This window comes from Diplotaxodon limnothrissa, linkage group LG3, assembly GCF_057381915.1.
Source record: "Diplotaxodon limnothrissa isolate DT_005_m linkage group LG3, D_limnothrissa_male_GT1.1, whole genome shotgun sequence".
Classification (NCBI taxonomy): Eukaryota; Metazoa; Chordata; class Actinopteri; order Cichliformes; family Cichlidae; genus Diplotaxodon; species Diplotaxodon limnothrissa.
Window position 1 is genome coordinate 3,575,492 of NC_140598.1, and position 22,717 is coordinate 3,598,208.

At 43.0% G+C, this 22,717-nt stretch overlaps 1 protein-coding gene across 1 annotated transcript in view; it reads right to left on the minus strand.

Annotated features, from left to right (window-relative positions):
• The window catches only part of LOC146634302 (protein NLRC3-like), a 263,712-nt gene extending 253,471 nt beyond the window's left edge, over positions 1–10,241 (minus strand). Inside the window, exons 1-4 of the mRNA XM_085376358.1 lie at positions 10,217–10,241; positions 9,139–9,259; positions 8,953–9,054; positions 7,368–7,446 (exon numbers count right to left, since the gene is read on the minus strand). Coding sequence (XP_085232484.1) covers positions 7,368–7,446; positions 8,953–9,054; positions 9,139–9,227 — 270 coding nt within the window. The 5' untranslated portion in view covers positions 9,228–9,259; positions 10,217–10,241. The remainder of the gene's footprint in view (positions 1–7,367; positions 7,447–8,952; positions 9,055–9,138; positions 9,260–10,216) is intronic.
• Between the last annotated feature and the right edge of the window lie 12,476 nt (positions 10,242–22,717).

Below are 22,717 nucleotides of genomic sequence, written 5' to 3' on the forward strand. Positions count from 1 at the left end.
TGAAGAGGATGATGTGGACAAAATACTCATTTGCCTAATAATTCTGCACTCCCTGTATATTTCATCTTTTCAGTCAGAAATAATCAATTGATCATATTTTTATTACTAAATGTTTCTGAAAATAAATTTCTGATATCTGAACAAACAGCTCTGTAAAAACCTTCAGCATACAGGAATCGAACTAGAAGGTTTGGTGGATGAAGCACTGCTAAAATAAAGATTTTGGACTCAGGAGCAGATGGGACATTTCATTGCAAATGAAAGACAGAAAGTGAACAAATATCACTAAAAACCCCAGACACTAATTTCTACATTAAGACTTTTTTAAAAATCAATTTCCTGTTTATGCAGTAATAGAAATCAGGTTTAACGTGATCATCATTGGAAAATTTTAAATTCTGACCTGAGAGTTTCCATTTTACAGTGTGGACTCTTCACTCCAGCAGACAGAAGCTTCACTCCTGAATCCTGCAGGTCAGAGTTACTCAGGTCCAGCTGTCTCAGACTAGAGGACTGGGAGCTGAGAGCTGAGGACAGAGCTTCACAGCCTCTGTCTGAGAGGTCAGGGACAAACAGCCTAAAAAACAAAATAAAAACACAATTTGAAAAACTGTAATTTGATAACAAACTTATCAAATGACAAGTTAAATGAACTCTCTGACCAGTTACAGAGACTCAGTCTGGGGGAACAGAAAATATTTTAAAAGTCCACGTAGTAAAGAGATTAGAAATGTGGCAGATGATTATAACTTTAGACTAAAAAGGTCCCTCTCGCTCATATATTTGTTAAAACAAGAATAAACGCTCATCTTGATTTGCTTTGAATTTTTATTGACTTCTTATGCTGATTCATAAAGAATATGACTTCATCTGACCTGAGAGACTGAAAAACAATCAAGCATGCATGACTGAATCTGCCAGCAGCTGCAGATCCTTGGAGCTGTACTGGTGATGCTGATTGTAACATATAGAAGTGAACTCCTCTTCAGCTGAGCAATAAGACCAGAGGAGGAATGAGGGAGTTGATCACCTATGGCTCCATCACAGACTTTGAACATCTTCAGTCAGTACAGAATGATGCTGCGAGGCTTTTAACCAGCACATGAAACAGACTGGACATTACTCCAGTTTAATCTCTTCACACTGGTAACCAGTTCATTTTAGGCTTTATTTAAAGTTTTAGTCCTTACTTTTAGTCCCAGTCTATATTTCTGACTTTCTACAATCCTACAGCTCTTCTCACATCTGAGATCTTCCAGTTAAAGGCTGTTACTGGTCCCACTAACTCATTTATTCAGACTCTAGTATTCAGAGTGGCCTTTAACTAGTTTTAGGCTGTATGATGTTCAGTGTTTGCTGTTTAATGTTTTTATTGCCTGTTTCTATTGTAAAGCACTTTGTGATTTTTGACCTGTGAAAGCTGCTGTATGAATAAAGTTTACTTACAGGATGATTCCTGATATGACTTTGATTAAAGCTGACACCCAGATATGTTTAAGACACTGACATTTACTGCTGCTATCAAACATTAACTATAATATACTGTATTTAGTAGGGGTGCAACGATATTCGTATCGATATTGAACCGTTCGATACAGTGCTTTCGGTTCGGTACGCATATGTATCGAACAATACAACATTTGTAATTTATTTTATCAATTTTCCTTCTGACGATGCTGTCTGTGTGGAGCGCTCAGTGAATCTGTGTTCGACTACTCCGCCTAGGCTGTACTGTCGAGCGCAGATCCACTGAGCGCTCCACACAGACAGCATAGTCAGGAGGAAGAGCGCAGGGCAAGCTAGCGAGACAGAAGTTAAGCTCTCAGCAACATGGACCTCCCCCACTCTCATTCAGATCTGGCGTTTGGAATTATTTTGGTTTTCATGTGACGTATGACCCTGAAGGTAAGCGAGTCATGGATTAAAGTAAAACAGTATGTTGGATGTGCCATGCAATGCTCAATTACATTGGTGGGAACTAGTGTGTTAGCGCAGTTAGCTCGTTAACGTGTTGGCTGTCTAGCCCCATGCACGGAGCGATCGGCGGTAGCTCGTTAACGGAGATTTGCCGTGTTGTGGCGTTAAGGTCATTTCAACGAGATTAACCTGAAAGCACTAGTGGGAACACAACGAATATGACTGCACATTTATGCCGACATCATCCTAGTGCAAAGACAAAAACAACAAGCATGCTACTAACTTTAGCCGAGTCATTTAGACAGCTGTTAGCACATGATTCTCCTTATGCTGCTGAGAATATAGCCCAGAAGAAGCGGATAGTATAGCTTTTATTTTGGAAAGAGACATTTCTCTGTAATAAACTCTCTTTTCCAAATATGAGTGATTCCTCAATCAGATACAGGGCTCGCAAAATCGCTAGCCCGACGTCCCGGAGCTAGCGATTTTTTCAGTCGGGCTACCAAAATCTATCTCTGCCCTGCCCGTCGGGCTATTGTAGGAAAAATGTCAATGCTTTTGCATTCTTTCAGAAATGTAGCTGGGTAATTATGTCATTGGCATCGGTGAGCCACTGTCAATATGTGACATATTGAAGTCGCGTTTGAATTTGCGCTTGTTTTTTTGCTTTCACTTTGCAATCGTGCGAACTGTGTATAGAGAGCGACAGTACTGATTGGTGAGTGATGATAATTTGCGCACCAATTCCTCTGACATCGTCTTATTAATCGTTAGCTTACTATGCAAACATGACAAGTGAAATCTCCTGCAGCTTAAACATGTGAGAGGTTGATCGCGCAGAGAATCGCTGAGCTTATGTGAGTGCGTGTGTAAAAGCAGCAGGAGAAGTTATGATAAATCAGACTATAAGGCAAAAAGAAAGTGCAGCTTTATGGTTTCATGGACAAAATAATTTCTGTGGCTGCAATATGACGAGCTAAATAACCGGGGCTGCACATAAGTGGTCTGCAGGTGCGCATTCGCTGTCAAAATAACACAAGGGTTAGGGTTAAATTTAAAAACTGTACTTTTGAGTTAAAATATATATTTATAATTTTAATAAATGACAAATTAAAAAGGCATGAACATTTTTTTTGTATCGAAAAAATATCGAACCGTGACACCAAAGTATCGAACCGAACTGTGAATTTTGTGTATCGTTGCACCCCTAGTATTTAGTGCTGATGTAAATAAATATGTTTAAGTTTTTAAGGGTCCATCACACATTACACTATTTATGTTATAGATAAAAGCCTGATCACATGTTTACTCACAGAGCCTTGTTGGAGGCTTTGACCACTGGCAGCAGCCTCAGAAGAGCCTCCTCTGAAGCAGAGTATTTCTTGAAGTCAAACTCATCCAGATCTTCTTCTGATGACAGTAAGATGAAGACCAGAGCTGACCACTGAGCAGGAGACAGTTTGCCATTGGAGACAAGTCCTAATGTTATGTACTGTTGGATCTCCTCCACTAGAGAACAATCATTCAGTTCATTCAGACAGTGGAACAGATTGATGCTTTTCTCTGCAGACAGATTCTCACTGAGCTTCTTCTTGATGTACTGAACTGTTTTCTTATTGGTCAGTGAGCTGCTTCCTGTCTGTGTCAGCAGACCTCGTAGGAGAGTCTGATTGGTCTGCAGTGAAAGATCCAGGAGGAAGCGGAGGAACAAGTCCAGGTGTCCATTTGGACTCTGTAAGGCCTTGTTCACAGCACTCTGGTGGAGAGATTGTAGGTTTGGTTTGTTAAATAATTTAGATTTCTTGGAGGTTGTTTGTTGTTGTTCCAGCAGATTGAGTCCAGAGTTGATGAAGGTCAGATGGACATGAAGAGCAGCCAGAAACTCCTGAACACTCAGATGGATGAAGCAGAACACCTTGTCCTGGTACAGTCCTCTCTCCTCTTTAAAGATCTGTGTGAACACTCCTGAGTACACTGAGGCTGCTCTGATATCGATGCCACACTCTGTCAGGTCTGATTCATAGAAGATCAGGTTTCCTTTCTGCAGCTGATCAAAAGCCAGTTTTCCCAGAGACTCCATCATCTTCCTGCTCTCTGGACTCCAGTGTGGATCTGTCTCAGCTCCTCCATCATACTTGACCTTCTTCACTTTGGCCTGAACCACCAGGAAGTGGATGTACATCTCAGTCAGGGTCTTGGGCAGCTGTCCTCCCTCTCTGGTTTCCAGCACATCCTCCAGAACTGTAGCAGTGATCCAGCAGAAGACTGGGATGTGGCACATGATGTGGAGGCTTCGTGATGTCTTGATGTGGGAGATGATGCTGCTGGCCTCCTCCTCATCTCTGAATCTCTTCCTGAAGTACTCCTCCTTCTGTGGGTCAGTGAACCCTCTGACCTCTGTCACCATGCCAACACAGACAGGAGGGATCTGATTGGCTGCTGCAGGTCGTGTGGTTATCCAGAGGCGAGCAGAGGGAAGCAGTTTCCCCCTGATGAGGTTTATCAGCAGCACATCCACTGAGGTGGACTTTCTAGGGTCAGTTAGGATTGTAGTTTTGTGGAAGTCCAGAGGAAGTCGACACTCATCCAGACCATCAAAGATGAACACAACCTGGAAGTCTTCAAAGCTGCAGATTCCTGCTTCTTTGGTTTCAGTAAAGAAGTGATGAACAAGTCCCACCAAGCTGAACTTTTCCTCTTTCAGCACATTCAGCTCTCTGAAAGTGAATGGAAATATGAACTGGATGTCCTGGTTGGCTTTGTCTTCAGCCCAGTCCAGGCTGTATTTCTGTGTTAAGACTGTTTTCCCAATGCCAGCCACTCCCTTTGTCAGCACTGTTCTGATTGGTTCGTCTCTTCCAGGTGAGGCTTTAAAGATGTCTTCTTGTCTGATGGTTGTTTCTGGTCTGTGTGGTTTCCTGGATGCTGTTTCAATCTGTCTGACCTCATGTTCATCATTGACCTCTGCAGTCCCTCCCTCTGTGATGTAGAGCTCTGTGTAGATCTGATTCAGAAGGGTTGGGTTTCCTGCTTTAGCGATGCCCTCAAACACACACTGGAACTTCTTCTTCAGGGTGGATTTAAGGTTACGATGACAAACAGCAGCTGGAAGTTCTGAATAATAATAATAAAAATACAACTTTAACAATCACATTTTACAAAATGCTGATGACAATTTCTGACCCACTGAGAAATGACTGAACACACTGGTGTCACAAGTCTCTCATTTATCCAGCAGCTTAAATCTTTAGATAAATCCTCTTACGTCTCTGCAGACGGTCAGCCAGCTCCTCCTGCTTCATTCTCCTCAGGAAGTCCACTGTGATCTTCACAAATGCCTCTCTGCTGTTTCTCCTCTGCTCATCATCCTCCCTCTGAAACTCCAAGCACTGGGGCTTATTTGGATTCAGAGCCTTCTGGATCTTCTTCAGCTCGTTCTTCACAAAAGTGATGATGTTGTCCTCCAGCAGCTGGAACAGAATATTTATGAATGACCCACCACTCTGAACTTTAGTCCACACAACATCCACTTCTTTACGATCAAGGGGCATATCATCCACGAACTCTTTACCAATTATAGGTTTGACTTTATCTGATTAACTGAGACTTTGTCCACAACTCCATGATCCCAAAACGTTGATGCTGTTCATATGAATGCAGCGATTTCAGTGGGAGAAACATTTCACTGGTGTTCAGAGCTGAACTACCAACAGGTTGATGATCAAAGCCAGAAACTTGGAGATGTTTCAGGTGACTGAGTTGATCGTACAGACAACTGGTCTTAAAGGTTCACTCTGTTTACGCATACAGATCAGTATTTAAGGTTTGACTCTCATCATCCACTGGGGCACAAACTGGGCGTCATCAGGACACAACAACACAGAACAAACACCATCCCCACAGACACAGCAGCCAGCGAAGCAGAAGAACTTCACATCAAGAAGGTCCTGAGTAAATGTGAACGCTGGTTTGAGGGCGGAGTCAAGGAGGCCATTTATGTGAAAAGGAAAGACCATCTCTGAATGGAGGAGGGGCCTAAGGGTACATTTGTCACCATCTTACATGCTGTGATTGCAGCCATTCCCCAGCTCTCTGTGAACTGGACTCATGACCATTGATCAACAACCATTGATCAATGGTCCTGACAATATGCGTACCAATGATCAATGAACTGACCTCCCAGCCCATTGTTCCTTCAGTGGGCTGGTTTCAGTCATACAAATGTCCTGTTTATGAGATTGAAACCTGCAGTCAGCTGAGACTGAAGAAGTCACCTGATGATGATGAAACGTTTCTCCCACTGAAAACATCCAGATGAACAGAATCAAGCTTTTTGGGATTTACGTACCTGGATGATTGAGCATCAAGACACAACTCTGTGACTTTTCTCAGATGAATCAATCCTCTCCTCCAGCTTTGTTTACATCTACCAGCCCTGTGGCGCTGCCCAGGGACAATAATCTATGTGAGAGGTGGAAAGTCATACAGGTGTCTGCTCCTGCCTTCAGTTATTTTATCTACTGTGTGTCAACTGGCTGAACCTACTGCAACTGTCTACTGTCTCCCTAAACTCAACAATGACTTAGTGATCTATCCATTCTCTGACCAAAGACATCCTGCTGCAGGAGGTTAACATAGCAGCCAATGATGATCCCACTCACTGTGAACAACACATTTGGACCTGATTTGCTGCTCTGGTTTACACGTGAACTTCCACTGCTGCTGTCACCAACTTGAGAGGCTCTACAGAAAAACTGGACTTGTCCATAAAAATCATAAACTACATTACAAGGACAGCATTGCTCAATCAACTCTAATTACTACTGACATGTTATCTCTTCTAACTAAGGTACAGACACTCAAACTTGCTGCTTTCAGTGAGAAGTCAAATGTCTGAATATGAGCTGGAAGCTGCTGAGAGTCCTCCCTTCTTCCCGTGGGGTTTACTTTCTCTACTACTTTCACTATAAACACGCCCCTTTCATGCACCTGCAGAGGGCCACCAGCAGATGGAGCTGTCTTAAACAAATCCACTTGGATAGTTAGCTGTAGATGACTTTATCAGTATGATTGTAGGACTTTGAGTTATTCTTTAGATTTATTTAAACTCTTATATTGTGCACAAGTGTTGAGCGACCCATAATTTCTCTGTACTTTTCATAAGAGCAGCCAGACTTTCAGCTAGTTTTTCTTTTTTAAGAGATCAAAGTTATTGAAGAAACAGTTATTCAGCTTCATCCCCACTGATCTCGACTACAAACTGTTTCACTTTGGTTTCTGTTTAAAGCCTCGATGTTTAAAACGTTTCCCTGTGATCACATTTGCACCGTCTGATTTCAAAGTTTGTTTCTTTTGGTCATTTAGTCCACAGAGTCCTTGGTGTTCTGAAAGGGACCTATAAATAAATGCATTATTATTAATAATAAAGTAGTTGTTGTACATGTACAGACCATAAATATGGAGTCCAGCTGTGTTTGATGCTGCTGGGCAGACTGACCACTGGGAACCTCTGAGCTCTGCTGCTCCACTCTGTGGAGGAACCATGGACACACACACGAAGCCACTTTCATTATTAAAATGTGAATTTAGCCTCTAAAAGCTGTGCTCAGTCAGTGTTGCTGCTTCCCTGTGTCTGATGTATGTGCTTCTGAAAGAACCGTTAAAAATTCCCGTAAACACTTTTAACCCTTTAAAACCGACCCACAGCCTGGTTCTGACCAAAGACCCTCGTTAGCGAGTTAAAGACCGGTTGAAGATTTTCTGTCGTGTTTTTCGTTCTTCATGAGGAATGAGTCTCTAAACTAGCGGGGCCTGTGGAAACACAGACTCAACAAAATCATTACAGGGTCAAAGGTCAGGGTTCAAACACAGGACTGTGTTTCACTGTTTCAGCATCAACACTGTGGAACAAACTTGCTGTCAATGTGAGATCAGCACAGTCAGTAAGGTGTAGTAACTCCTCTGGATGAATCCTGCACTCCTCCTGATCTGTCACATTGATCCAGCTGTCTGCAGATTCATCACTGAGGTCGGCCTGCCGCCACCAGCAGCTGGATCGCCGCTGCCGCCACCAGCAGCTGGATCGCCGCTGCCAACAGCAGCTGGATCGCCGCTGCCGCCAACAGCAGCTGGATCGCCGCTGCCGCCAACAGCAGCTGGATCGCCGCTGCCGCCAACAGCAGCTGGATCGCCGCCGCCATCAGCAGCTGGATCGCCGCCGCCAACAGCAGCTGGATCGCCGCCGCCACCAGCAGCTGGATCGCCGCCGCCAACAGCAGCTGGATCGCTGCTTCATGTTTGAAAGGAGCTTTCTTTATCATTATAGGAACAAGAAGCTAATCAGATCCTGTCTGTGTGACACTGAAGGTGAGATTAATGAAAGTGTGTGAGCCACTAACAGTGTGATATCATTGATATATAAACTCACAGGAAAAGAGGAAACACACTCGTATAAATGTGTGAATGAGGCGAGTATCAAACTGCTCAGAGGAGAAAAGCTCCATATAAGAACCATTACTCCCAGTATTATTCCAAACTGGTCCAGCCTATAAAGATGAACTCTGTGTGAACAGCTGACCTGTGTCATGTGACCAAGAACACAAACATGATCTACTGTCAGATCAGGACACGTCACAGTTGCTGTTTAACAGCACACTGCAACATTCACACGTTCATCTAACAAACTGGATCATTAGCAGCTGCATGTTCACACGTTTCACTTTGATTCACTACAGACAGCAGACAGAAAGAAGCTGATGAGGAAACAACAGTTCAGTTCATTTCTGTCCTGGGTGATGAAAACAGCAGCACTGCTGAGGAGCAGGAAGTGGGGATCAGACTGAGTGAAGAGTTTCAGGACAGAGAGTTTGAGAACATCTCCTCTTCCTAAAGATCATCTCTGAGTATTTGCTGTGTTTGTGGAAACACTCCAACACACAGCGCTGCACATATGAACATGTGTGTGAAACAGAGCTGACATTAAACATGATGGAGGATTTATTCACACACACACAACAACATTTACACACACATTACCTCTCTGCAGGACGACACACGCCTGATTTAAAGTCAATACCAGGATCTTTAGACCCGTCACTCTGTAAGGACACAGAGCTGGGTGGAGGTCCAGGCTGGTTCCTGTGAATAATGATGCAGCAGTGATGTGAGTGCTGAGCTGTGACATGGAGAAGAGTCATGGACAGTTAGAGATGGTCATCTCACCTCTGAGCTTTGGTCTGGCTCTCATGTTCCCCACACAGAGTGCTTTTAGAGGGAGGGGCTCCCTCCTCTCTGTCCTCACACTGATCCATGCTGCTCAATTCAGCTCACACACACTTTCTACCTGCAGAGGAAACACAAATCATTCATGTGCACATCAGCTGAAATCCTCCTTTCATCATGTGTGCTGTCCAAATATCAGCTGCTTCTTTCCTGCTTCATCTCAGTGTCAGCTGGATGCAGTCAGACAGCAGTGTGAGGCAGAGGAAGCTGCCATCAGCTGCTCTGCTATCAGTCCACTAGATGGAGCCTGAAGCACACACGATGCATTCACTGACACACACTGATTCACTGTGACTGGAAGCTTCAGTCAGTCCAACACGTGTGAACAACATTTTAAACCTTTCAGCTGATCCAGGATTCAAAGAGGATCAGCAGAGTTAAAGCTTCACACTAATTCTTCCTGCTGAGTTTGCAGAGAACTGCACACACACTGATTCACTGCTAATGAGAAGCTTCTTCCATCCAGTAATTCATCATCCATCAGCTCTGCTGCTGCTCTCAGTCCTGGACTCTGATCACACACTAAAAGCAGCTTTTTAACTCGTGTCTGTAAGAACTCTTAGTGTTAGCTTAGCGTTAGCTTAGTGTTAGCATGCTGTGTGCTAGCTTAGCGTCAGAGCTCTGCAGGTGTCTCGTGTGTAAATATTAATCACAGTGACAGTAAAGGAGGTAAAGGGCTGTGACGTCATCACGTACGCTGCGTCCTCTGTGGGCTCTGAGTGAACTCAAAGTACAAACTACAAGTACACAAACACGAACGTAGCTCAGAGTGGCGGACACACTCGGCCTCGTTGGTCCAGCTGTGAGTCCGTTACCGTGAACTATGGAGCGGCAGATTTGTGCTGAACTAAGCTGCACACAGCTGATGTTAGCCAGGAAACATTACACACTGACTTTAATGGAGAGACCGGAAATACAAACACACACAGTTTGTTGTGTGAAGAAATCAAACACGAGCTGAACAAACAGTAAAGTTCCTAAAGACAAACTGTTAAAGGAGGAAACGAAGCAAACTTACAGTTTCTTCACACACCAACAACAAGCTCCACTCCACACCTGGGCCCTGTTTCAGGAAGCCGGTTTGGAAAACTCAGAGTGAAAAACGACACTCACGGTTGAGTAACCCCGAACTGTCCAACTCGGAATATTCGGTTTCAGAAAGGCTGATAACAATTAGTTCAGTCAACGCGGAGTTGCTTTAACCCCAAGTGAAGCGCGCGGACGAGGATACATAAAGCCCTGATAAGCGGAGCACAGATTAAGCGAGTCACCATGGAGACGGAGGGAAAGAAGGCGTGGTCAGTGTATTTCACAGCGCTTGAGGCCGAAATTCTGATGGCAGCATATGCCGATAACATGCAAATTCCGCGGAAAAAAGTAACACAGCCACAGCTGCAAAAGCATGCATGGTAAAACATAGCCGACAGAGTCAATGCGTGAGTGTTAATTTAAACATTGATCGAGGGATTTCCACCCATTTAACACGTTATTTTATCATATGTTATTTTATTTGTTATTTTATACATTTTATTTTGTGATGTGATGTGAGCGCAGGTGCAACCCAACAGGCCCCAAACGTGCCTGGCAGCAAGTAAAAATGAAATATAAAAATATAGTCCAAACAGGTAAGGTGTAATTGTATTATGAGCCATAGTGCTTGGTCTGTTTGTCCGATGTAAATCAATTGCAGTTAGAGGCTACATTAATTTTCTTTCTGTAAGCACTTATTGAAATTATCTGAGCACATTACAAGTACATATTTGCTTACTCTGTATGCTCAAATGTGACCCGTTATAGCCAACAGAAAAAAAGCGGAGGCCCGAAAAACAGGTGGGGGTCCTCCACCACCACCACTCACAGAGGCTGAGCAGTTGGCCCTCAGCCAAAACAGTGGGCGCCCTGTGGCCGAAGGCATCTCTGCGGGGACATCCTCTGAGTCAATAACCCCGCAAGACACAAGTGCCTACATAAGGGGTAAATTCAAAATAATACATGATGTGCATACATCCTTTCTTCACAGTCACCTTTGCAGTGCTACTCATTCATTTGATAAACTCTTTACCATAATGGATTATTTTGTAGTGAAGTTATTTTCCTACTGATTTTGCCTTCCCTCAGTCTTGGTTGTCTTTGAGAGCATAATGACAATGAAGTGTAAGGTGATTGGTATGTTTGTTAATTGCCATTTGGTCCCTTGTAAGTTATAAGTGACCTGTATAAACCTCATATTCTATCAGTTGATGGTGATGGTGTACTGCATCTGGTGCAGCCTCCTGTTGAGCCAGACCAACATGCAGTTGTGAGTAATACTCCACAGATTATATGAGTTTACAGTAGAACAGCAATGTTGTTTATTTCTTTACTACAGGAAAATAATGAAGAAACATTGACAGCTGTTACAGAGGAGGAAGCAACAGAGACACTTTATGAGGTTTACATCTTTTAATACTTTGTGTACAGGAAACACAGGCGACCAATAAAGCCAGTTGAACAAAAAATCTGTTTATTCTTCTTTCAACATGTTGAGGTGATGGGTCAAAAGAAATGATTGTGACATATGGTGTCTCTGACTGCGCTTCCATCTTGTATGTCCGTGGGAGGGTCAGGATGTTCATGGTTTGGATCACTGCTGATGTTTGGTTCAGAAGGACAGTGTTCTCCTCTAATTGTGGCAATGTTGTGAAGAATCACACATGCCACAATAATGTCACATGCCCTTTCTGGGGTGACCCTGAGTCTTTGCAGGCACTGGAACCGGGCCTTAAGCATTCCGATAGTCATTTCAATTCTGGCTCTTGTCCTGCAATTAGCCAGATTATATCGCTGCTGTGGGCCCGGTTCAGGGTCAGGGTAAGGGGTAAGCAAATAGGGTAAACATGGATACCCCCTATCACCAAGCAAGTAGCCAGTGAACTCTCCTAAGACAGAAGGGTACACTTCAGTTCAAATGTCCCTGAAGCAATTGGTCTTTATATATTTTAAAGTATTCTCAACTCACCATGTCCAAATTTTGTGCTCAGTGTACATTCACGGAATATTTGTGAGTCATGGACAGAGCCTGGCCACTTGGCTTCCACATTTGTGATAATGTTGGCAGCATCACATATGATCTTCACAGTGCAGAGAACACAATTAGCATCCATTACTATAATGAAATGATTTGTTAGTTTGACATGCTACAGGGAACTATGTACCTGTACATTAATGCTGTGGAAAGACTTCCTGTTCACATAGTCTCCTTCATTTACTGAAGGAGCAATGATTGGAATGTGAGTGCCATCTGTACAGCCAATCACGCCTGGGAACCGTGAGAATAAATGTAAAATTTAAGTAGTAGTTCAAGTATCACCACATCATACATTAAGTTTTGGTCATCCTGATACCTGCAATTTTGTGGCATCCCTCTTTGATAAATCTTGTGGGTCTGTGACCGGGGAACACCACAGACGAGTACAGGAGACGTTTCAGTGCAACTGTAACATTCCTGACTGCCCGACAGACGGTAGCCTTGGAAACGTGCTCAGCGTCACCAATATTATACAGAAAGCTCCCGTTTGCAAGAAACCGAAGTGCAATACAAATAATATGCAATGAACTGAGAGCATGTCCGCGATGTGTCACATGCGTAATATATGGCCTGAGGATGTTATCCAAATAAATTATAGATTGTGCTGAGAAACGGTAACGTTCGCACAGAAAATCATCAGGAAATGATAAAATGTCCAAACGCGCTCTGATCACTCTCTCCCGGCGGAGAGCTCTGCGGAGAATTTGGGCTTCACGATCTACTGGCTCTTCAAGGCTTCCTGAAACAGGGCCCTGGGCCCTGTTTCAGGAAGCCGGTTTAGTGGAAAAACTGAGTAAGTATACCCTGAGTTAACGAAAACTCCGGGTTTTCGGTTTCACAAAGCGAGTTCAGCTGCAGCCTGAGTGAGTCACTATGACGACACACTCCGTGAAGCTAACCTGCCCCGTAGCAGGTTTACTACAACTAACCCTGACTGTCTCCGCCCCTTTGTCGGAAACCTGACAGTAGGAAGTGTCAGACATGGCGTGTCCCTTCCTTGAAGAGCCAGTAGATCGTGAAGCCCAAATTCTCCGCAGAGCTCTCCGCCGGGAGAGAGTGATCAGAGCGCGTTTGGACATTTTATCATTTCCTGATGATTTTCTGTGTGAACGTTACCGTTTCTCAGCACAATCTATAATTTATTTGGATAACATCCTCAGGCCATATATTACGCATGTGACACATCGCGGACATGCTCTCAGTTCTGTACATATTATTTGTATTGCACTTCGGTTTCTTGCAAACGGGAGCTTTCTGTATAATATTGGTGACGCTGAGCACGTTTCCAAGGCTACCGTCTGTCGGGCAGTCAGGAATGTTACAGTTGCACTGAAACGTCTCCTGTACTCGTTTGTGGTGTTCCCCGGTCACGGACCCACAAGATTTATCAAAGAGGGATGCCACAAAATTGCAGGTATCAGGATGACCAAAACTTAATGTATGATGTGGTGATACTTGGACTACTACTTAAATTGCACATTTATTTTCAGGGTTCCCAGGCGTGATTGGCTGTACAGATGGCACTCACATTCCAATCATTGCTCCTTCAGTAAATGAAGGAGACTATGTGAACAGGAAGTCTTTCCACAGCATTAATGTACAGGTACATAGTTCCCTGTAGCATGTCAAACTAACAAATTATTTCATTATAGTAATGGATGCTAATTTGTGTTCTCTGCACTGTGAAGATCATATGTGATGCTGCCAACATTATCACAAATGTGGAAGCCAAGCGGCCAGGCTCTGTCCATGACTCACAAATATTCCGTGAATGTACACTGAGCACAAAATTTGGACATGGTGAGTTGAGAATACTTTAAAATATATAAAGACCAATTGCTTCAGGGACATTTGAACTGAAGTGTATCCTTCTGTCTTAGGAGAGTTCACTGGCTACTTGCTTGGTGATAGGGGGTATCCATGTTTACCCTATTTGCTTACCCCTTACCCTGACCCTGAACCGGGCCCACAGCAGCGATATAATCTGGCTAATTGCAGGACAAGAGCCAGAATTGAAATGACTATCGGAATGCTTAAGGCCCGGTTCCAGTGCCTGCAAAGACTCAGGGTCACCCCAGAAAGGGCATGTGACATTATTGTGGCATGTGTGATTCTTCACAACATTGCCACAATTAGAGGAGAACACTGTCCTTCTGAACCAAACATCAGCAGTGATCCAAACCATGAACATCCTGACCCTCCCACGGACATACAAGATGGAAGAGCAGTCAGAGACACCATATGTCACAATCATTTCTTTTGACCCATCACCTCAACATGTTGAAAGAAGAATAAACAGATTTTTTGTTCAACTGGCTTTATTGGTCGCCTGTGTTTCCTGTACACAAAGTATTAAAAGATGTAAACCTCATAAAGTGTCTCTGTTGCTTCCTCCTCTGTAACAGCTGTCAATGTTTCTTCATTATTTTCCTGTAGTAAAGAAATAAACAACATTGCTGTTCTACTGTAAACTCATATAATCTGTGGAGTATTACTCACAACTGCATGTTGGTCTGGCTCAACAGGAGGCTGCACCAGATGCAGTACACCACCACCATCAACTGATAGAATATGAGGTTTATACAGGTCACTTATAACTTACAAGGGACCAAATGGCAATTAACAAACATACCAATCACCTTACACTTCATTGTCATTATGCTCTCAAAGACAACCAAGGCTGAGGGAAGGCAAAATCAGTCGGAAAATAACTTCACTACAAAATAATTCATTATGGTAAAGAGTTTATCAAATGAATGAGTAGCACTGCAAAGGTGACTGTGAAGAAAGGATGTATGCACATCATGTATTATTTTGAATTTACCCCTTATGTAGGCACTTGTGTCTTGCGGGGTTATTGCCTCAGAGGATGTCCCCGCAGAGATGCCTTCAGCCACAGGGCGCCCACTGTTTTGGCTGAGGGCCAACTGCTGAGCCTCTGTGAGTGGTGGTGGTGGAGGACCCCCACCTGTTTTTCGGGCCTCCGCTTTTTTTCTGTTGGCTATAACGGGCCACATTTGAGCATACAGAGTAAGCAAATATGTACTTGTAATGTGCTCAGATAATTTCAATAAGTGCTTACAGAAAGAAAATTAATGTAGCCTCTAACTGCAATTGATTTACATGGGACAAACAGACCAAGCACTATGGCTCATAATACAATTACACCTTACCTGTTTGGACTATATTTTTATATTTCATTTTTACTTGCTGCCAGGCACGTTTGGGGCCTGTTGGGTTGCACCTGCGCTCACATCACATCACAAAATGTATAAAATAACAAATAAAATAAAATAACGTGTTAAATGGGTGGAAATCCCTCGATCAATGTTTAAATTAACACTCACGCATTGACTCTGTCGGCTATGTTTTGCCATGCATGCTTTTGCAGCTGTGGCTGTGTTACTTTTTTCCGCGGAATTTGCATGTTATCGGCATATGCTGCCATCAGAATTTCGGCCTCAAGCGCTGTGAAATACATTGACCGCGCCTTCTTTCCCTCCGTCTCCATGGTGACTCGCTTAATCTGTGCTCCGCTTATCAGGGCTTTATGTATCCTCGTCCGCGCGCTTCACTTGGGGTTAAAGCAACTCCGCGTTGATTGAACTAATTGTTATCAGCCTTTCTGAAACCGAATATTCCGAGTTGGACAGTTCGGGGTTACTCAACCGTGAGTGTCGTTTTTCACTCTGAGTTTTCCAAACCGGCTTCCTGAAACAGGGCCCTGGACACTAAACACGGACACACAGGTGAGCTGCTTCCTGGAAGGAGGCGGGGCTCCACCTGAAACTCAGCACAGGTGGGAGGGGCTCAGCTCTGTGTGTGCTGATGTGTTAACTTTAAAAATATGCCGTCTGACTGCTCAGACTGAGTCAGAGTAAAGTTCACATGCTGACGTGTGGAGACATGAAACCTTGTTGTAGCTGCAGGTGTGAACACACTGATCCCAGATCAGCTCTGCTGTATTTGTAACATGAACATTTCTGCTGCAAAGCTTCAAATGTTCAGCATGTTTCTCTGTTTCCAGTCTATAGATCCAGTCACACTTTCTACCTTCACCTGTGCAGTAAAGACTGAGAGCAGAGCTGAAAGCAAGCGTCCAATCAGGGAGCAGCATCAACACCTGAGCTTCATTCAGACTCTGTTATTGAAGATGTTGTTGGTACAAAGTTCATCTGCTGCTCACATGAATCCATGAAAGATTTATTTCACTGAATGTTTCTTCAAAGCTCATTTCAACCTGTTGAAGTCATGAATGAAAGTGCAGACTGAGAGTGGATCACATGATGTTTGAGGTGTGTCATGTGACATGTTCAGTATTGTCACACATGTCTAGATTGTCCCTGATATCATAACTGCTCAAACACTGATGATTATATTTGAAGAATTATTCCTGATGGCAGCAAAGTTTGAATGGAGCTCTCTGTCTGTGCTGATTTGTCGCCCTCTGGAGGTCAAAGCACAAACTGCATGATGTCACTGTAACCACCACAGAGACAGGAAGTGTTTTTATGACTGAAACACTGAAATGATGCTAACGGCTGTCGTTAGGCTCACTGACAGCAGTGCTGATGTGTTCATGTCAAACACTGGCTCAGGTCAGACTCCTTCATCCTTCTCCAGCGTGAGGCCGCCCTCAGACCCACAGGAGCTCTGACCTTTGACCTCCTGACCCTAACCATTTTAGTCTTGTTGCATCTTTAAATGCAAATCCATCCAAACTGTAGCCGAGCAAAAGAAGCTGGAAGCTGTTCTATGAATGATGTTGTCGAAGGAGCTTTTTGTTGTGGGCAGTCTGAGGTACACCTGTGCACTACTCATGATGTCAGACCAGCATCCTGATGTGGCACACCTGTGAGGTGGGATGGATTATCTCAATATAGCAGATGTGCCCACTACCACACATTTGGACTGATTTGTGACCACTGTTTGGGAGGGATGGTTATATTGTGTATCTGGAATGAATTTTAGGTCTCTACGTCCATCCCATGGGGAATGGGAGCAAAAACAAAGGTGTTGCGTTTATATTTTTGTTCAGTGTATATACATATATACACAGACCTCACACAGAGACAGCAGCTACACTGTGTGTGGATGTGATCCACAGTCACAGCTGTGGGTTTCAGTCAGTGTGTCTCTAACTTCATGGTCACATTTCAAAGCTTATTGGAGCCAGAAGATGTTCAAGTAAAAGATTTATTGCTGTACTCGTCTACCAGGATAAGAGGAGGTTCATAAAGCTGTGTCATACTTCAGCTTTCCATCATGCAGTAGTAGTTTATTAAACCCCCCAAAATATGACTATCCAGAGTTGGGACCAGGAAGCAGAGTTGCAGTCTTACACGCCTCTCTGCAGCTTCTCTCCTCCTGCTACCCCCCAAAAACCCGTCTCCATAGAGACTGTGTCAGCTCCCAAACAGACAAAAAACAAACTAAAAACCAGCAACAAACAACTTAAACATAAACAATCACAAAGAAAGAACAATACAGTATCCACATCTGAACCAAAGAGTAAAACAGTGAAATGTGGATTATTAAACATTAGGTCTCTCTCCTCCAAGTCTCTGTTAGTACATGTTAGTAAAAACATTTCTGCATTTTACCCATATTTTATTTTTAACTCAAAATCAAAGATTCCAGATTCTCCTACATGTTGGTTTTGAATCAGATAGGACGACAGATTTCAGGTGGCCCTGTGTCTTTCTCTATTACATTTGCCACTGTGTAACTCAAAGTTATTTAAGGACTAGTTTATTTCAATGGATGAGTTTACTGACTGATGCGCAGAAGAAATAGTTCTTTATGGAGCCTAGATGGTGTGAATGATGAGACCAAAGACTGCAATATCTTGTACCAAAAATATATTGAATAAATGGAGGACAGGGGAAATGGAACAAAATAATTAACACAACACACAACATAAATGCCCACAATTAAATAATAAATCAATGCTGTGATCTTTCTGTGCAAAAGTCCTTTTTGGTCCTCTTCTTTTTAAAGTTCACTTTTAAGGTATTCCTCCTTAGAGTCCAGCTTCATACAAATGGGGAAATATGTCCGTAATCCAAAGACGGCTAAGTGGGGGAAAGAGGGGAAACAAAGAATGGTCCTACCGGCTCGCCACTTCAATATGAAGAAGATTAATTCAAAGGGAGGGAACAAAACCTGACCTGTAGGTCAGAAAAACGTCCATTAGCACATCAAGTTCGATTCAGTTTACCGGTAAACAAATATATTTTTCTGCAAGCCTATGTAACAATGCAAATCATCATCAACCAATGTACAACAGTTAAATTATTAATTATCTTGGCTACGTAGCTTAATCTATACATTCCAGTAGCGTTCGCTACAAACAATACAAAAACAACAATAAAGAAAAACAGCTGTCTAACAGGCAGCATAGCCGAATTCAAGGCAACACATAACAATAATCATTCAATCGCACTTTGTTTCAAAGTAAGCCCATTAAAGTGCTTAAGTAAATAAAAGTGTTCAAAAACAGCGGTTTTTGAGCCGGAGTTCTGCTCGCGGTGGGAACGCCGCCGCACAAAGTCATTTTTTAATCGCGAAAACGATCGACTGGTTACTGACAACCAAAAGGTTGTTTTTGGCAGATATTAAAGATCATGGGTGGGCGGGGCAAATGGAGCAGTTTTCTACAGTCGAGTAAAATTCCAGGAAAGAGCTGGGTGTGGCTTTCCTTTAAATCACATGATCAACAGCTTTAAGATGGAGGCAACTCGCTCAGTGTTTCCTGTTTCATTCTTAGACTGTGGCGATGGTAAGTAGCAGCTTTTCACTTGTTACCTGGCATCTTTTCAGCCACCAATGATAGTCATTGTATGTTATCAACATTTCACTAAATATGTTTTCTCTCATGTTTAAAATAGGCCGACCAAGAGCAAAATAGGTATGTCTGCAGACTCTGCTGTAGCCAAAGTTATCAGATCTCCTGTGTCTTTAAATCCCTAACTGCTCGATCATTATCATTTTAGAAGACAACAATTTCTCAAAGGAGGTTCAAAACTAATGCCTACAAGATTACCAAGAGGATGGTTCGGGGCTCTTACATGACTCCGGGAAGTCAACACTTGGTGGATGAGGTGTGTTACCTTTGACACTTTTAAGACAGTCCTGTTTATCACTACTAACAATAAGCAAATATGTTTTCACTCAACAGATCCTTCACAGCATGTTGTTTCTGGGCAAAATCAACAACATCCCCTTTTCTCCAGAAGAAATCTTCCCTAATCCTTTTGTTTTGGGTTCTTTAATGAGAAGATATCCCAGGCCTTTTAAGTTGTATTCGACTCAGCTTCCCAGGCGAAGTCCCTTCTCCTGTGTGCTCGACATGGTAAGATAACTCTTCTCACATTGTCAGTCAATCTGACGAACTTCCAGTTTTTAGGAAAGTATAATGCAAAGTGCTTTTTTACTGAGAAATCCAAAGAAAATCCATACTGTACCTTATACTTCAACATATACTTCTAGCTATACTTCTCCACCAAACACAGAGACTGCAGGAGAGCTGGAGACTTGCTTCAGAATTTGTTAGTTCTAAATAATGTCTAACAGACTCATTATTGGAGATGCTTACAGTCTTCAAGGCGTATATGATGCTGTCACTGTGTAGCTGCTGGATCTGTTAAGCTCAAAGACTCTAAATTCAGCGTGTTTTGACAGCCCGGCATAGCAAAATAGAAAAAAAAAGGTCAATTAGCAAATTTAATTATAAATTAGTGAGAACAAAGATGGATTTTTGCTTATTGATTTAAAATTAAATAGATTTTTGTGACTTGTTTCACCCCCTATCTTAAAATGTCTAAATCAAAAGCATCCAATGGTCCTGCATAGTTAAACAAGTCAAGCAGCGAAACAAACATGTTGATCAACTTTCTATGAAAAACAACTATATAATCAGGTGCAACACTTTGACCAGGGCCCTGTTTCAGGAAGCCGGTTTAGTGGAAAAACTGAGTAAGTATACCCTGAGTTAACGAAAACTCTGGGTTTTCGGTTTCACAAAGCGAGTTCAGCTGCAGCCTGAGTGAGTCACTATGACGACACACTCCGTGAAGCTAACCTGCCCCCTAGCAGGTTTACTACAACTAACCCTGACTGTCTCCGCCCCTTTGTCGGAAACCTGACAGTAGGAAGTGTCGGACATGGCGTGCCACTTCCTTGAAGAGCCAGTAGATCGTGAAGCCCAAATTCTCCGCAGAGCTCTCCGCCGGGAGAGAGTGATCAGAGCGCGTTTGGACATTTTATCATTTCCTGATGATTTTCTGTGTGAACGTCACCGTTTCTCAGCACAATCTATAATTTATTTGAATAACATCCTCAGGCCATATATTACGCATGTGACACATCGCGGACATTCTCTCAGTTCTGTACATATTATTTGTATTGCACTTCGGTTTTCTGCAAACGGGAGCTTTCTGTATAATATTGGTGACGCTGAGCACGTTTCCAAGGCTACCGTCTGTCGGGCAGTCAGGAATGTTACAGTTGCACTGAAACGTCTCCTGTACTCGTCTGTGGTGTTCCCCGGTCACGGACCCACAAGATTTATCAAAGAGGGATGCCACAAAATTGCAGGTATCAGGTTGACCAAAACTTAATTCATGATGTGGTGATACTTGAACTACTACTTAAATTTTACATTTATTTTCAGGGTTCCCAGGCGTGATTGGCTGTATAGATGGCACTCACATTCCAATCATTGCTCCTTCAGTAAATGAAGGAGACTATGTGAACAGGAAGTCTTTCCACAGCATTAATGTGCAGGTACATAGTTCCCTGTAGCATTTCAAACTAACAAATTATTTCATTATAGTAATGGATGCTAATTTGTGTTCTCTGCACTGTGAAGATCATATGTGATGCTGCCAACATTATCACAAATGTGGAAGCCAAGTGGCCAGGCTCTGTCCATGACTCACAAATATTCCGTGAATGTACACTGAGCACAAAATTTGGACATGGTGAGTTGAGAATACTTTAAAATATATAAAGACCAATTGCTTCAGGGACATTTGAACTGAAGTGTACCCTTCTGTCTTAGGAGAGTTCACTGGCTACTTGCTTGGTGATAGGGGGTATCCATGTTTACCCTATTTGCTTACCCCTTACCCTGACCCTGACCCGGGCCCACAGCAGTGATATAATCTGGCTAATTGCAGGACAAGAGCCAGAATTGAAATGACTATCGGAATGCTTAAGGCCCGGTTCCAGTGCCTGCAAAGACTCAGGGTCACCCCAGAAAGGGCATGTGACATTATTGTGGCATGTGTGATTCTTCACAACATTGCCACAATTAGAGGAGAACACTGTCCTTCTGAACCAAACATCAGCAGTGATCCAAACCATGAACATCCTGACCCTCCCACGGACATACAAGATGGAAGCGCAGTCAGAGACACCATATGTCACAATCATTTCTTTTGACCCATCACCTCAACATGTTGAAAGAAGAATAAACAGATTTTTTGTTCAACTGGCTTTATTGGTCGCCTGTGTTTCCTGTACACAAAGTATTAAAAGATGTAAACCTCATAAAGTGTCTCTGTTGCTTCCTCCTCTGTAACAGCTGTCAATGTTTCTTCATTATTTTCCTGTAGTAAAGAAATAAACAACATTGCTGTTCTACTGTAAACTCATATAATCTGTGGAGTATTACTCACAACTGCATGTTGGTCTGGCTCAACAGGAGGCTGCACCAGATGCAGTACACCACCACCATCAACTGATAGAATATGAGGTTTACACAGGTCACTTATAACTTACAAGGGACCAAATGGCAATTAACAAACATACCAATCACCTTACACTTCATTGTCATTATGCTCTCAAAGACAACCAAGACTGAGGGAAGGCAAAATCAGTAGGAAAATAACTTCACTACAAAATAATCCATTATGGTAAAGAGTTTATCAAATGAATGAGCAGCACTGCAAAGGTGACTGTGAAGAAAGGATGTATGCACATCATGTATTATTTTGAATTTACCCCCTATGTAGGCACTTGTGTCTTGCGGGGTTATTGACTCAGAGGATGTCCCCGCAGAGATGCCTTCGGCCACAGGGCGCCCACTGTTTTGGCTGAGGGCCAACTGCTGAGCCTCTGTGAGTGGTGGTGGTGGAGGACCCCCACCTGTTTTTCGGGCCTCCGCTTTTTTTCTGTTGGCTATAACGGGCCACATTTGAGCATACAGAGTAAGCAAATATGTACTTGTAATGTGCTCAGATAATTTCAATAAGTGCTTACAGAAAGGAAATTAATGTAGCCTCTAACTGCAATTGATTTACATCGGACAAACAGACCAAGCACTGTGGCTCATAATACAATACCTGTTTGGACTATATTTTTATATTTCATTTTTACTTGCTGCCAGGCACGTTTGGGGCCTGTTGGGTTGCACCTGTGCTCAGATCACATCACAAAATGTATAAA